Below are 17,724 nucleotides of genomic sequence, written 5' to 3' on the forward strand. Positions count from 1 at the left end.
TGTATTTGCAAAAATAATGTATATAATTAAAGATTGACACATGGCGTCTGTGTATCAATACAATATCACCACACAAAATTTTGCGATACTATGATAATTTTTTTTTTCCCCCACCCCTATTATGTACAGCATCAGACATACAGTATGCTAGCATGTTACTTATTTTGATGCACAGTATGGTGAAGCATAGATAAAAGAGAGTGAATATAGAGCAAAATTTCTAACAGGTTTTGCATAGTAAAATATCAGTCTGTTATGGTTGACACATGAGGACCTTTACTGTGGCCAAGCAATATCATGTTAAATGTGATAGCAAATGAGCGAACTTTAATTTTGTTACTGTTGATTGAGTTGTTGTAGCTTATATTCACAGAAGTTGTCCTCTTTGTTCTGTCAAACCCCCGTGTGTGTGTGTGTGTGTGTGTGTGTGTGTAAGGCAGTAGATGGGGATATAGTGATGCTCTCAGCAAACTGGGAGAGAAGAAGAACCGCTTTGACCCAACTAGAGGAACAGCTGCAAAGCTTGCCGGCCTTTATCAGTGAACTAGATGCCATCACTGCTAACATAGGTATGTTTTCTTCCTATCCAGTAATGCCAGTTGCCACCACCATCAACAACAGCTGAATCTATAAATCAGTCAATCATGTAATTTGTCACATTGATTTATACAAGGTACAACTCAAGTCAAATGTGATCCCATCAGCTCCTTTAACCTGTGCACTGTAATTTAGCCATTACTAGAGAGTTTACAGACTAGTGAGTTGATGTGAGCATTACGATGGGTGACTTGCAGCCACATGCCACCACCATCAAAATAGTTTCATCTGATAGAATTTTTATTTCCTTTTGTATTTATTGACATTTCAAGGTGTTCTTTTTTTAAATATTTAAAATTTTATTTCATGACATCATATTTTATTTCAGACTTTCACTTTTCTTAATGACACATTTTGTTTCATAAAACAAAGTAAAATAATACTGAATCAACCAACTGAGGCTGCTGCTCTAAATCACAGACACTGTAACTAATGTTATACCTCTTCAGTTTGTAAGCCTTAGACTAAGAAGGCCTGCTAATGCTACTGTCTTTGCTGGCTAGCTATGCTTTAGCCTGGAAAGACCATCCAGATGACATGAGCTCATCATTCTTTTTCACTCTCAGTCTGGACTTAGTGCAGCTCCAAACACTTTCCAGAAATTAATACTGGGGACAGTCAGGGATCCGCACTTGCTGAGTTTCTTAAAGGAAGAGACATTTGCGTCATTCTTCTGACTAGATTTGGCAAAACCTAGATTTATCAATTGGCTCCACTCCACCGGCTTCGTATCTTGCATCTGAACAACATTGTCCTTTTTGAGGATCCAAAAGAGGCGGAATCGTTCGCCAAGCAGTTGGAGTAACGTTAGGTCTCGTTTCCGAAACTCATAGCTTGAGTGAGGTAAGACTGTGTTTTCCCCCCCACGTAAATTTTTTGATCGCTTTTTGATCATCTATATATGAGGATTGGGCCTTATTTTTTCCCAAAGACAATTTACTTTGATTTTTGCATGAAATGGACTCTCCTGCTCATTCAGACGGTTCACTTGTCTTTAGTTAGTTCTACTGATGTATTTACTTCCTGAAACAATGTGTGACATATTAATGGACGATACCAAGATGGGAAATGGGGAGGATGTTTACTAAGACAACACTGACTTGTTTTGATCTAATTTTCTCCCCTAACCCATTCTTTTTGATTGATTTGGGACACAATTTATTTTATTCTATTAAGGAATCCATGAGATATTCAGTGAACTGCTATTTAGGAATATATGACAGGAGATCTTTTTTTTTTTGTTTTTTTCCCCCGTTAAAGGGTTTTTTGGGGGAGTTTTTCCTTATCCGCTGTGAGGGTCCTAAGGACAGAGGGATGTTGTATGCTGTAAAGCCCTGTGAGGCAAATTGTGATTTGTGATATTGGGCTTTATAAATAAAATTGAATTGAATTGAATTGAATTGAGATGACGGGAGAATATACTATGTTGGGCAGTAGGGGGGTGGTGCTCATGAGATGATAAGGAAGCGCGGAGGTTAGTAGCTCCAGCTTACAAGCTCCGTAGGAAGGACGTAACCATCCTGTGTTTTGTTTATTAGGGTCCGGGCAGCTAAGCTGCCTGGACACTATTGTAATCCTAGTTCTTCTTCTTCTTCTTCTTCTTCTTCTTCTTCCGAGGAAATCATACTTCCCATGGGTGAAAACTCACTAAACTTTGCACAAAGGTCCAGTCTCATGCCAGATATCCTCAGCTGTAAACTCAAGCCAATAGTCCTGATTGTGGCGCTACAGCAAGCATCTGAAGTTCAAAACTTTGAAAATTCATAACAAATCAACCATACGTGCTACAGCTTTACAACTTTCATCAAACTGTAGCCCCAATACTGAAGAAACTTTTGTACACTTAAACCTATTAAAAATTATGAAGTTCATCAGTCTGTTTTTTTTTTCCAAAAACTGTAAAACTTCTTAAACCTATCTCCTCCCACAATTTTTGCTCAATTGACACCAAACTTGCTACAGAGCATTGTCAGACTGTCCTACAAAAACTGTTTCTCGGATTTTTGATTTATCAAAAATTGAGCCTACAGTGCATCAAAATGTTTGACTGTAAACGGTACTGTAAACATATACATGCAAATTCTTACTAAATAAATCTTCAATGTTCATGAAAAAATGACAAAATTCTAGAGTCATGGTAGATGATATGTGGCAAATTTCAGAATTTTATCTCAAAAACTGAATTTTTGACAGCATTTTGAATTTTGCTCTAATGTGAACAATTGGAGTCAATGTAAAAATGGCAATTTTAAACATCAGCTTTTCACTTATGGAGCAAATCAATCATTGTTACAAACAAATTACCAACATCTCCATGCTGTCAAGATGCAATATGTGTATTTTCAGATTTTTGTCTTAATAACTGATTTTTTTACAGTGGTTTCAAATCTGTCTTTCCATGTACGGATGGCTGCTTTCTTACACAACAGTGAATGGCTTACTCAATTTGTGAAGCCACTGTGGAGTTGCTACTTGCCAATTAGCTCAGAGTGGTAGATGACCGTCTTAGGTTCCAGAGGTTGCAGATTCGAGCCTCAACTGGTGCAGAATCTACATTGTAAAGTAAACATCTTCTTGTGCTCCAGCTTATTGCTTAAAATTGCCTGAGCGTGACTGATCACTGTGCAGCATCTTCAAGTCTTTTTTTGCTAGAAAATCTGCCTTCTCATGCTTGAAAATAAACCAAACTTTGCACAAAGATCCAGTGTCAGTACTTCAGTGGGAAGCCATCTGAAGCTTCTCACTTTGCACATAGTTCAACTAGTTAAACATCAGTTTTTCACTTATGAAGCAAATCAATCATTGTTAAAATAAATTCCATGCATGGACGGCTGCTAAACCTGCATGTCCTGCTTAGTCAATTTGTGAAGCTACACATGAACTGTCACTGACTAATTAGCTCAGTGAGATAGAAATTGATTCTTAGTCCCAGAGGTTATGAGTTCAAGCCTCAGCTGATGCAAAAGGCAGATTGTCTTGCTAAATTCCTCAATGTCTTCCAATTCTTCTGCTTGTTGCTCACAATTGCCTAACAATGCCCGGACCCGACCCATCGCTGCGCAGCAGCTATAATTCTTTCTTGTTTTTTCTCTGGCCTATTATGATAGGTGACATGTTCATCCAGAAACATATTATATGGTTTCTACTGAGATGGGCATGTGGGGTGGGGGCCCAGTGGTGAGGGATTTGGGATAGGGACTTACTTTCATTTTTGAACAATACAGTTACTTTTGACTCAGTTGGACCTAGTTGCGAGTTGCATCTCCATAGGAAACACATTGATGTTGCATTCATACAAGAAGCATCTTCCACTATATCTAAATTTGCAAATAGGCATTATTATGTGGCTGTATCATCACAAGCAGACTCTAAAAGTAAAGGTTCTTTAATAGTGCTTAGAAGAAAATTTTCTTTTAATATTTTGGGCTCAGTGGGGACTATGGATGGCAGGGTATCCATCCTTAAAATAGTGATATCCGGAAATAAGATTGCTTTTGTCTCTATATGCTCCATCTATTTTTGATCATCTTTTTTTCCACAACTAAGTGAAAATAATGCTCGAACTAACTGAATATGAATTTATTATCGGTGCAGACATGAATGCAGTTGTTAACTTGTCTATAGATCGTTCTTCCATGCGAGAAGTTGGTTCACAAAAACAAGCATCCCTTGCATTAAAAAAATTATATCTGGTCAGGTCTGATAGACATATAGCATGCTCTTAATCCAACCATTAAAAAATACACTTTTTTTTCCCAAACGGGCACAAGACATACTCTAGGATAGCCTCTAAATCTTTATATCTCAATTTTTCTAAGACAGAAATTTGGCCTGCCACAATTTCAGATCATTCTGTTGTCTTCAGCCATTGTCTTATTGATAATAATATAAAAAGATGAAGTGCTGGCAGTTCAATAATACTTTGCTCAGCAATTCTGATTTTTGTAATGAATTTTGCTCCAAACCTGAGGACTTTCTAAATATAAATGATGGCTCAGTAGAGGACCCTCGTATCCTTTGGTATGCGATTAAAGGGTTTATTAAAAGATTTTCCACCTCATTTTCCTCCTACCTTAATACATTTAAATTTGCAAAGATCCCTCAACTGGAGGATAAACTAGCTCTTTTAGAGCACAAGCAACAACAACAGTTCTTAGACTTTACTGCTCAGGAGCTCGAATGAATGAAAACAGAACTTTGTGCTTTATTAAGGCACAGGGCTGAGTTCATGATGCACAGAACAAGGCACAGTTATTACTTTAATGGTTCGAGACCAAGCCACCTTCTTGCGCTCAAATTGCGTAATAATGAGCAATTTACAGATAGTGTCTCTCAGATCTAGTACAAATGAAATATTGACAGACCCTTACCAAATAAATAATGTATTTAGCTTGTTTTATAGGAACCTGTACTCCTCTCACCTTTCTTTCAACAAGGAGAACTGTAAAGAATTCCTCAGTAACATTTCTTTACCTTATTTTTCTGAAGATGATGCTGTAGACTTGGGTTCACAATTAACTCTGGATGAAACAGAAAATGCTCTTAAAGACATAAAGAAAGGTAAATCTCCTGGATTGGATGGTGTCCCACCAGAATTTTATTTAACATTTTGGGATACACTCGGTCCTTATTTATTTAAGAATACAAATTCTGCAATTATATCTCTATTACTAAAGAAAGGCAGAGATCCTCTCTTTGTTCAACTACTGTCCTTTATCATTGGTTACATCTGATATTTAACTTTATGCTAAAGTGCTTTCCAACAGACTAGACTATTTAATGACAACTCTCATTCACAGTAATCAAACAGGCTTTGTTGAATCCCGGTTAGCATTAGACAACATCCGCAGACTGCTACATATTATTGACACTGCCAAAGATATTTCCTCCTCTTGCTCTATTCTTTCTTTAGATGCAGAAAAAGCTTTAGATGAATTGGAATGGAAATATCTTTCGACAGTATTGGAACATATGGGACTAGATTCTAATTTCATTAATATGATTAAAACACTATATGCCAATCCCTCTGCCATGGTTTCCACAGGTCATCTTTGTTCTTTTCAGTTTCCTATTCAGTGTTCTACTCGCCAGGGTTGCCCTCTCTCTCCTAAATTATTCATTATTTCATTAGAACTGTAGGAGCCATTTCTATGTGATTGTATGTAAGCACCAAATTGAGCCAGCAGGGGTCCTCATTGTGTTAGGTGTAACTTCCTACATAGGTAGGAACTTTTTGACAGGTGTCAGGTGTTGCTAGATGGAGGAGCACACAGTTTTTCGACTGCTCCGCTCTGTCACGTTTTCTTGTTTGTTTGGTGAAATAAATATGGACTTTATCTGCACTTAATGGATTCTTGCACGTTATTGAAGATCCTGGAGACGGTGAGAAATAAAGAAAGCATCCAATGAAGACGTGTAATCAGACGCTGTTCGTTTCATTAGACACAAGCTATAGTCGTACGGTAGCAAGCGAGTCGATTAAGCTTCTCACTTTGCCAATCCACTTTTTAGCCTGTCTATGCAGCCCCTTAGTGGCTTTCAGTGTTAGGCTTAGCCGCTACAAGAACCTCTGATTCAAGCTATTTGTCAGTCTTCGAAAATTCATTCAGTCTCATTTAACAGTACTTCACCACAAGGTGTCATCCTTCGCTGATGACCTTTTATATATATAAGCAGAACTTCAACCTCATATTCAGGGTCCAAAACTAACTTTTTCACTGACCAGCCAGGGTGGCTGGGAAGTGAAATTTTTTACCAGCCAGGCAAATATTTTACCAGCCAACCAAATAATAATAATTTAAAGGAAAAAGAAATGCCTGCTAGCTGCCAGTGGATGAGACTGGGGGGGTGGCGGCGGCGGTGGCGGGAGCAGGAGCAGCAGGACATTCCGCCCCACGACTGCGGGTAAATTTTAACTCACCTCCGTGTGTTGACACTAGGGACTTTAAGCAGCGGCAGATTTTGCCACGGCTAGGGCTCCCGGAAATAGATCTGCGCTCCGCTGATCGAGACTTAAGCTGTAGTGCCGGTGTTGCCTGCCGTAGCCTGCTGACTCACTACGAGAAAACAAAGCATCTCAAGGAGTTGCTACAACGCGTGGTTAAATGGTTTTCATTGTATTTCTGAAATGAAACGTGTTCTACAATGGATAGTGACACACTATATATTACATGTTTCAGCGATCCTTTCCCACAGACGCAGGATACTATGTATATTTCACTGTCTAAAAACCATAGTGAATTACTTTCTGCTATAGGCTATATTCTCCCCTCATCCTTGCATTGCATACGGTATATAATTTCTCAGTATACCCTATAAATACTGTGTACATTAGTCTTTATTCCATTCCTTCATGCCAGTCTCTTTAGGAGCATACATAAGCCCTCCATCCCTCCCACGAAACTTCTCTGATCACAGATGAACTTGTCTGGAATCCTGTGCACATCTGCCAACACTGGAAGGTCGCACTTTCTCACTCTGAACTCTGCCAGACATTCATCCTCCTCCATTTCATCCAGGTGAAAACGCGCATATAGTGTTGATATGGTAAATCTAAGTTCTTAGATTTGTTCACGTCATATAATAACAGAAACTCTTCCTCTGATATTAACTTGTCATCTAATGCATAGAGCAACTCCTCTCTGGCCCTTTTGAAAGACACTTTGACCGAACTGAGATAGCTCACTTGAGCTGTGTTTTTACCCTCACCCCTGTCACGTGGTGCGCGATCAGTTGTTCCGACCTGACAGCTACTGCAGCAACCTGCTTAATGACTACTGTGGATTTGACGGCTACGGTACCAGCGCCAGGAGAGATTTATTTCCAGGAGCCGTAGCCATGGCAAAATCCGCCACTGCTTAAAGTCCCTACTGTGTCCCAGGGGACGGATCTCCAGCACAGGCCGCAGGTATGTTGGCGGTGGGTGAGTCCTGCTTCCCAACACTGTCAAAACTGAGGGAGAGCATCTCCGGACTGCAGGCCGACCTCAAGGAGAGGGACAAGATCCTCCTGGATTTCTCCACCGTTGCCACGACCCAGGCAAAACATATTGCTCACCTGACAGCATCCGGCGCCGGTGACTGGAGCATGACGGCCACGAACAACACCACCCTGCTGTGGACCGGCTCCATCACCACCGGAACTCCGACACCAGCACTAGCCGAGTCCCACTGGCACCGCCAGGGAGCCAAGCCCAAAATATCGGCAACCTCCACCTCCTGCCTTTACTCCGTGGAGCGCTTCATCAGGGCTGATGGGGCAGGAGCACCGGTGAGCTCAACTCCGCTCAAGCCGAGGGAGCCCTGGTCTGTGGTGGCCTGGGGCTCTGGGGCTCGTCCATCTCCGCCTCCGGAGCTGCTGCTGGATAACAGGTATGACATCCTAAGCCTGCAGGACTTCCCTCCCGCGGATGCTTCGTCTGACTCGCCTGCGGAACCTGTGCGTCCAGCTGGCCGTGGCTCTCACCAGTCCAGGAGTCATCGTCCGCTCCCCTCCATTAGGGATGCACCGAAATGAACATTTTTGGCCGAAGCCGAATAACATTAAACACTTGGCCGAATTCTTAGCACCGAATACCGAATGCCATTTTTTAGTTTTTCATTAGATTTTGCAGATGAACCCCCTCCAGATTAGTGTTGTCACGGTACCAAAACTGGGACCCACGGTACGATACCAGTGAAAGTATCATGGTTCTGAGTAGTATCACGATACCACAGCAAAAATGAGGCAGATGTGCCTTTTGTCATTTATAAAAAGATAAATCACTTTTCTATAATACATCAATGATATTTCAGTGGAATAAATTACTTATTGACTTATTCATACTTCAAAAATAATAAGCGATTAACATAGGGGGGATCAAAATAAAATAAATAAATGAAATAAAACTCAACCAGCCACCCTCCTCCCCTGACAAGTCTCTTCATAAGTAAAGAACAGTCCCTAAAGTGCAATGAGGTTTGTGGGCCGTTACCTGCCACAAAGAAGGAAATGTGAACGGCTCGTTTCTCCTCTGATACGCCACATACTGTGTGCCTCCACGGCTCGGCTGTTCAGGTACTTTTGGGCAGTCATGACAACAAGTTATTCACCTGGAGCCGGACTTTTCCGTCGCTGGTAAGCTGTTATCATGCGCCGCTGTATTTGACAGGAATACGTATTCCTGTCCGTGTCTGTGACCCCCGTTCAACCCACAACCGGCGGGATTCGCAGTTTTGTTTCTGCTGCTGGTTAAAATCTGTACTCACACAGCGTGCTGAATGATTTATTTTGCCCGCACTAAACTATTTTTAGTTGCAAATGCGTGTGCGGTGACAGATAGAGTAAAATATTGCCACACTGCCGACATTTTACTTCGTCCGTCACCTCACGCTGTTTGATTGCGTTATCAAAACATGCCGCTATTATTCGGTCGTGCTTTTCACTTATTCCACCGAATACCGAATGTGTGTTTTTTTTTGCAATATTCGGCCAAATATATTAGGTTACTGAATATTTGGTGCATACCTACTCTCCATCCCGGTCCCCTCCCCTCCATCCCGGTCAGGAGAAACCGCGGCCCGGCGCCACACACCTCAGGCTCCATCCCGTTACCGCCGTACCTCCAGGCAGTCGGAGGCGCGCACTCGGGAGCAGCGCACCCCCTCTGTGCTGGTGATCGGGACCTCCATGGTCAGGCACGTGGAAGTGCACAATGGCCGCACCTTCTTCCACCCTGGTGCCCGTGTCAGTGAGGTTGCTTTTTAAACGGGACGGCCTCCACCCAAACCAGGAGGGATCACGGCTTTTATCAGATAACATTGACCTGACCGTCTGATCCTGCACCACAGTCACCTCCTGACACACACACGCAGAGCCTCCATCCCTCACCCACCTCCACCCTCCTCCACTACACGTTGCACCACACACACTTCTACCTCAGTAGCACCTTCTCTGCAACCAGAAACACAGGACATTCACACATAAATACCATCATTACACTTAGAAAGTTGAAACCCAGGAATGTTTTTAGATCTAACCATGTTTTTAACATCCCTTTGAAACGTCATGATGAGCGCATGTTCAGCAAAAACATTTAAATGGCAGTGCTGAACGTACGCTCCCTTTTAAACAAATTTTTTATCATAAATGATTTAATTTTAGACAGTAACCTAGACAGTATTCTCCTTACAGAGACATGGCTTGGCACTGACACCCCTGTTGTTCTCACCGAGGCTTCCCCCACCAAATTTTAACTTTTTATATTCTATTGGGGGGGTAAAAGAGGAGGCGGAACTGCATCAGTAGCAAAAACTATAATGTCCTCAAATGAAGTTTCACAGTTACACATCATTTGAGCATCATGCCTTTGTTTTTAGCAGCCCTCCTATCCTTTGCATAACGGTTTACTGACCACCGCAGTACTCCCCTTCTTTTATCAGTGAATTCTCTGAACTATTATCAGTCATTCACTCCACCTACAATAGGATTTTAATAACTGGTGATTTTAATCTACACATTGACAACACCTCGGACCCAGTATCCAGAGAATTTTTAAACCTCTTAAACTGTTTGGATTTTAAACAACATATCACGCAGCCGACCCACAGCAGAGGGTGCACCCTGGACCTGGTCATAACCCTGTGGCCTGTCCATGAGTGTGTCCTCTGTTGTGGATCTGGCTGTGTCCGACCACTTTTGTGTGTTTTTTAACATCACCAGTTTAAACCAACAGGAGGCCCCGGTGAGAACAGTGAGGAAACGCTACCTAACTTCTGAAGTGGCTGCAAATTTTATCCAGATTTTACAGAGCACTCCTGCAGAGATTTTACCAGCACCCTGTGATTTTATTGTGGACAATTTTAACAACAAACTCAAGTCAACACTGGACTCAGTGGCTCCACTTTTAATCAAAACAATTAGAACAAAACCTACACCCCCGTGGAGAAATCAGGAAATCAAACAACTGAAAAGATACTGCAGGAGTGCTGAAAGGAGATGGAGAAAAATCAAAACTAACTATCAATCAATCAATCAATCAATCAATCAATTTTATTTATAAAGCCCAATATCACAAATCACAATTTGCCTCACAGGGCTTTACAGCATACGACATCCCTCTGTCCTTAAGACCCTCACAGCGGATAAGGAAAAACTCCCCAAAAAAAACCCTTTAACGGGGAAAAAAAACGGTAGAAACCTCAGGAAGAGCAACTGAGGAGGGATCCCTCTTCCAGGACGGACAGACGTGCAATAGATGTCGTACAGAACACTCCAGTCCACTACAAACTATTATATCAACATCTCAAAACCCACAATAATGCAGTCAAACAGGCAAGAATTTCCCACTTCAAAAAACTAATCTCTGACAATAAAAACAATCCCAAATTCCTCTTCTCCACAACTGATATTTTAACAAACAGTAATTTTAACAGATCGCCTAAGACAAAAACCAATGCCCTTTGTGAGGACTTTGCAGACCACTTCAGAAGTAAAACCAATGACATCAGATCCAGGCTTTTATCTCAACAGATTTTAACTGTCGACACACCTGGATCATTGCTTTTACCTGAGGACACACTGGAGAGTTTTGCCCTGGTTGATGCGAGGACACTTGGTCGAGTTTTCTCCCAAGTAAAGCCCACAACCTGCCTTTTAGACCGAATTCCCACACCGTTTTTTAAAACGTTTTATGGATTCTTTGAGGAACAGCTACTGTACATGGTGAATTGCTCTCTTCAGACAGGTGTCTTCCCAACCTCCTTGAAAACAGCGGTGGTGAAGCCCCTTCTGAAGAAGAGCAATTTAGACCCCAACATTTTTAATAATTATCAGCCTGTATCCAACTTACCATTTTTAAGCAAAATTTTAGAAAAACTGGTTTTTACCCAAGTAAATGATTTTTTAGATACAAATAACACTATAGAGAAGTATCAGTCTGGTTTTAGGATCAACCACAGTACCAAGACAGCCCTTTTAAAGATTTTAAATGACATCAGGTGCAATTTAGATAACTATAAACTCACAGTCTTGGTTTTACTGGATCTAACCGCTGCCTTCGATACAGTAGACCATCACATTTTATTAAATAGACTGAGGCACCTGGTCGGCCTCTCTGGTACTGTTTTTAACTGGTTCATCTCTTACCTTACTGATCGACACTTCTTTGTAAGTATGGATGCATGTTCCTCAGGAACCCATGATATAAAGTGTGGGGTCCCCCAGGGGTCAATTTTAGGTCCAACTCTTTTTAATATCTACATGCTTCCCCTTGGGGACATCATCAGGAGGCACAGCATCAGCTTTCATAGTTATGCTGATGATACGCAACTGTACATCGCCGTGTCTCCTGATGACACAGGGCCAATTGATGCCCTTTTTAACTGCATTTTAGCCATAAAGTCATGGATGGCAGCGAATTTCCTACAGCTCAACCAGGACAAAACAGAGGTTTTAGTCATTGGTCCTGAAAGCCAGAGAGAGAAACTTTTACCAGAACTACAGGATTTTAAACCAACACGATCTGTAAAAAGTCTGGGTGTGATTTTTGACTCTGAGCTCTGTTTTATTCCACATATTAAAAACATAACAAAGGTAGGTTTCTACCACCTTAAGAATATAGCCAGAGTCCGCCCATTTCTCTCTCAGGCCAGCACAGAGGTGCTGATGCATGCTTTTATCTCCTGTAGGTTAGATTATTGTAATGCCCTGCTCTCTGGTCTTCCCAAAAAGAATATCTCAAATCTACAATTATTACAGAATTCAGCTGCACAAGTGCTGACAAGGACCAGAGGGCAGGAGCACATTACACCAGTTTTAAACTCGCTGCATTGGCTCCCCATGTGTTTCAGGATTGATTTTAAGGTTCTTTTATTAGTTTTTAAATGTCTTAACGGTCTTGGACCTTCTTATTTATCTGACCTGCTTTTACCATATCAACCCTTGCGGACACTGAGGTCCTCCGGCACAGGCCTTTTAACCATACCACAAGTTAGGACTAAAACACACGGGGAGGTGGCATTTAGTTATTATGGCCCCCGTTTGTGGAACAGCCTGCCAGAGACTGTTGATGTTTTTAAAAAGAGGCTCAAGACTCATCTTTTTAATCAGGCTTTTAACTGATTTCTTCATCTATTTTAAATTCCTTTTATCAGGCTTTTAAACGATTTATGTATTTGTTTTTTGTTTTTGTTTTTTTTTTTTTAAAAATGCACTTACCCTTCCTGTTTTACGTTCTTTTGCTATTTTAGTTATAGGTTTTAGTTTTGATGCATTTTATGTCTCTGTTTTAGATCATTCTTATCTAGCTATTAAAGGGGAAGTTCCGTTTTTTACAACCTGGACCTTATTTCTGGCATTAAATACGGTTGTTTACTCACCCAGATAAGTTTGGTGTCATTTGGAGTCCTTCGGAAGATCCGCGAGAGCCGTGTACATCCATATGGTGGGAATTGATCGGCACCGACAGTGAGGCTCTAAATAACACATTATCTGCTGCAAAACTCATTCATTTCACCAATATGTTTTTATGAATTGCTAGAGTTGCTTGTCATCATCATCCGGGTCATTTATACTGATCTACTAACCTCTGGAAAAAAAAAAAAAAAAAAACAGAGGCAATTCGTAAAGACAGTCCTCTTTACCACTGAAATGTTCACCTTTCTGTTTCTCACTTTTTGTCACTGAGCACTATGTAATCATAAATTCACGTTTTGCATAAGAAGTGCCTCTGCTTTTTGTGCAGTGTGCGGGTCGTTCTACACAAGTGATGAGAAGAAACTAAAGAAATGTAAATTCTCAGTTATTTACTTATCAAGCAAACAAATTCAAGGAAAATAAACAATTTATGCATGTGTGTAGGCTGCTTACTCAATCGAAAGTTGCCCGTTCGGTCCTGCATGCTTTGGCTGGGTGTTCCAGTTTACTTTCAGGACACGAAAAAAACAGCCCGGTTGATCATAGAAGTGAAATCTTCTGTAGTTGTGAGACAGTCATTTCTGGAGACATCCAGACGTGTATCTCCTGGCCTCTAATCTCACTCGGAGCAACAAAGGCATTCCTCCTCTGTTGGCATAGTGGAACATTGTCCACAAGAATCACCACCAGTTAGCATCTATTCTCAGACATGCAGCGGCTTGTTGTTCTCTGGCCAGCTGTTCTTCTTTCTGCCTCCGCATCCTCCTTTCAAAGAGCTCCTCATCCGTATAGTCTGGCTCAAAACGGTAAGGACGTCCATCATATTCAAAGTCGTCGTCCACAACCTCAAAATCTGACAAATATTCAGCCATGTTTAAAAAAAACTAACGGTAGCAAATTCCAGTTGTAAACAAAGCCGTGCTGCGGCCAGGTGTGCGGCGGTGCGCGCACCTGGATGACATCATCCAGGTCAGAGGTTAGTAGGTCAGTATAAATGACCCAGATGATGATGACAAGCAACTCTAGCGATTCATAAAAACATATAATATACAGTACAGGCCAAAAGTTTGGACACACCTTCTCATTCAATGCGTTTTCTTTATTTTCATGACTATTTACATTGTAGATTCTCACTGAAGGCATCAAAACTATGAATGAACACATGTGGAGTTATGTACTTAACAAAAAAAGGTGAAATAACTGAAAACATGTTTTATATTCTAGTTTCTTCAAAATAGCCACCCTTTGCTCTGATTACTGCTTTGCACACTCTTGGCATTCTCTCCATGAGCTTCAAGAGGTAGTCACCTGAAATGGTTTCCACTTCACAGGTGTGCCTTATCAGGGTTAATTAGTGGAATTTCTTGCTTTATCAATGGGGTTGGGACCATCAGTTGTGTTGTGCAGAAGTCAGGTTAATACACAGCCAACAGCCCTATTGGACAACTGTTAAAATTCATATTATGGCAAGAACCAATCAGCTAACTAAAGAAAAACCAGTGGCCATCATTACTTTAAGAAATGAAGGTCAGTCAGTCCGGAAAATTGCAAAAACTTTAAATGTGTCCCCAAGTCGCAAAAACCATCAAGCGCTACAACAAAACTGGCACACATGAGGACCGACCCAGGAAAGGAAGACCAAGAGTCACCTCTGCTTCTGAGGATAAGTTCATCCGAGTCACCAGCCTCAGAAATGGCAAGTTGACAGCAGCTCAGATCAGAGACCAGATGAATGCCACACAGAGTTCTAGCAGCAGACCCATCTCTAGAACAACTGTTAAGAGGAGACTGCGCGAATCAGGCCTTCATGGTCAAATAGCTGCTAGGAAACCACTGCTAGGAGAGGCAACAAGCAGAAGAGATTTGTTTGGGCCAAGAAACACAAGGAATGGACATTAGACCAGTGGAAATCTGTGCTTTGGTCTGATGAGTCCAAATTTGAGATCTTTGGTTCCAACCGCCGTGTCTTTGTGAGGCGCAGAAAAGGTGAGCATGGATTCCACATGCCTGGTTCCCACTGTGAAGCATGGAGGAGGAGGTGTGATGGTGTGGGGGTGTTTTGCTGGTGACACTGTTGGGGATTTATTCAAAATTGAAGGCACACTGAACCAGCATGGCTACCACAGCATCCTGCAGCGACATGCCATCCCATCCGGTTTGCGTTTAGTTGGACGATCATTTATTTTTCAACAGGACAATGACCCCAAACACACCTCCAGGCTGTGTAAGGGCTATTTGACCAAGAAGGAGAGTGATGGAGTGCTGCGGCAGATGACCTGGCCTCCACAGTCACCAGACCTGAACCCAGTCGAGATGGTTTGGGGTGAGCTGGACCGCAGAGTGAAGGCAAAGGGGCCAACAAGTGCTAAACACCTCTGGGAACTCCTTCAAGACTGTTGGAAAACCATTTCAGGTGACTACCTCTTGAAGCTCATGGAGAGAATGCCAAGAGTGTGCAAAGCAGTAATCAGAGCAAAGGGTGGCTATTTTGAAGAAACTAGAATATAAAACATGTTTTCAGTTATTTCACCTTTTTTTGTTAAGTACATAACTCCACATGTGTTCATTCATAGTTTTGATGCCTTCAGTGAGAATCTACAATGTAAATAGTCATGAAAATAAAGAAAACGCATTGAATGAGAAGGTGTGTCCAAACTTTTGGCCTGTACTGTATATAAACTGTACATAGTATTCAGTATTCACAGTATAAATAGAACACAGTATTTGTATGGTTGTGTTATTATTGCACATGTATTGTACATGGTTATTGTACATCTGTTCAAAGGAGTTTTTCAGTCTATTTGTCCGGCTCTTTGGAAGGAGCAGCCTGTCGCTGAACCGGCTCCTCCGGCTGCTGATGACAGTGTGCAGAGGATGGTTGGCATTGTCCAAGATGCCCCGCAGTTTGTTAAGAGTTCTCCTCTCCGCCACTGTCACCAGGGGGTCCAGCTTCATGCCGACCACCGAGCCGGCCCGTCTGACCAGCTTTTCCAACCTGGAAAGTTCTGCCTTTCATGTGCTCCTGCCCCAGCACACCACAGCGTAAGAAAGGACGCTGGCGACCACGAACTGGTAGAACATCCACAGGAGCTTCCTGCAGATGTTGAAGGATCGTAGCCTCCTCAGGAAGTACATCCTGCTCTGAGCCTTCCTGTAAATCTGCTTAGTGTTGCTCCTCTGCTCCTAACAGAACTGGTCTGGGTCTGGGTCTGTCCCTCCCAAAGTCAATGACCAGTTCTTTAGTCTTTGAGGTGTTGAGCTGCAGGTGTCTGTGTGGCACCAGATCTGAGACTGAGATCTGCAATGAAAGCTTATGGAGTACTGTGGGACAGAAAACTTGATACATTGTCCTTTCACACCATTATAGTAAAGCAGTATACAACCGGTGGTTTAGCTCCTTGTATAAATTTCTTCTTGAGTCATCATATAAACTTCTTGTGATCCAGAACAATTGGCGAACAGATTTAACTTCAGTTGAAATACTCTGGAACCACTTTTTTACCAACATAAAACTGGCTTCTACAAAGCCGAATCATCAGCTCATCCATTTTAATTTTTTACACTGAATTTAATTAATTAATTAATTAAACTTGAAACAGAATTAAACTTTATTTTCTAAAGCTCTGTTTCCATAGAAAACTTTTAGTATAGTACCTTTTTAAACAATGGACATGTACAGACATGTACCTAGACCCTAGAAAACTGGACCAAATGTGCCAGATGCTTAGCTATGCCTCTGCCTCCTTTAGCGACAGTGGTAATTGTAACAAGTATAGCTTATTTGCTGCGTTGGAGGTGAGGCTTAGTGTATTAGAAGCGCGGCTTCGAAAACCATTCAGTAGCTGTGGCAGTTAGCCAGCCCCCTGTAGCCGGTACAGAACCACATAGCATAGCCTCCGCTAGCCGCCCTCCGGTAACACCCGTTCAGCCGGGAGGTTGGGTAACTGTTCGCCAGAGGCACAGCTTCAAGCCGAAGCCCACGGCTCATCACCAGCCTGTTCACGTTTCCAACCGCTTTTCCCCACTCAGCAACACACCCGCTGAGGATAAAACTCTGGTTATTTGCAGCTCTATTCTGAGGAACGTGAAGTTAGCAACACCAGCGGCCATAGTCAAATGTATCCCTGGGGCCAGAGCGGGCGACATTGAATCTAATTTAAAACTGCTGGCTAAAGCTAAACGTAGATTCAGTAAGATTGTTATTCACGTCGGCGGCAATGACACCCGGTTACGCCAGCCGGAGGTCACTAAAATTAATACTGCCTTGGTGTGTGAATATGCAAAAACGATGTCGGACTCCGTAGTTTTCTGTGGACCCCTCCCAAATCTGACCACTGATGACATGTTTAGTCGTATGTCATCATTTAATCGCTGGCTGTCCAATCAATCAATTCAGTCAATTTTATTTATAAAATCCAATATCACAAATCACAATTTGCCTCACAGGGCTTTACAGCATACAATATCCCTCTGTCCTTTGGACCCTCACAGCGGATAAGGAAAAAGTCCCCCCAAAAAAACCCTTTAACGGGGGGAAAAAAATGGTAGAAACCTCAGGAAGAGCAACTGAGGAGGGATCCCTCTTCCAGGACGGACAGACGTGCAATAGATGTCGTACAGAACAGATCAGCATAATAAATTAACAGTAATCCGTATGACACAATGAGAGAGAGAGAGAGAGAGAGAGAGAGGGACGGACGGATGGACGGACGGACAGACATGCAGGACAGACAG

At 42.0% G+C, this 17,724-nt stretch overlaps 1 protein-coding gene across 2 annotated transcripts in view; it reads left to right on the forward strand.

Annotated features, from left to right (window-relative positions):
- Nucleotides 1-17,724, forward strand: part of dtnbp1a (dystrobrevin binding protein 1a) — a 68,069-nt gene that overhangs the window by 31,175 nt on the left and 19,170 nt on the right. For both annotated transcript variants that reach the window (XM_049583200.1, XM_049583201.1), the window contains one exon: nt 437-569. In XM_049583200.1, coding sequence (XP_049439157.1) covers nt 437-569 — 133 coding nt within the window. The remainder of the gene's footprint in view (nt 1-436; nt 570-17,724) is intronic.

The sequence above is a fragment of the Epinephelus fuscoguttatus genome, linkage group LG8 (genome assembly GCF_011397635.1).
Source record: "Epinephelus fuscoguttatus linkage group LG8, E.fuscoguttatus.final_Chr_v1".
NCBI lineage: Eukaryota > Metazoa > Chordata > Actinopteri > Perciformes > Serranidae > Epinephelus > Epinephelus fuscoguttatus.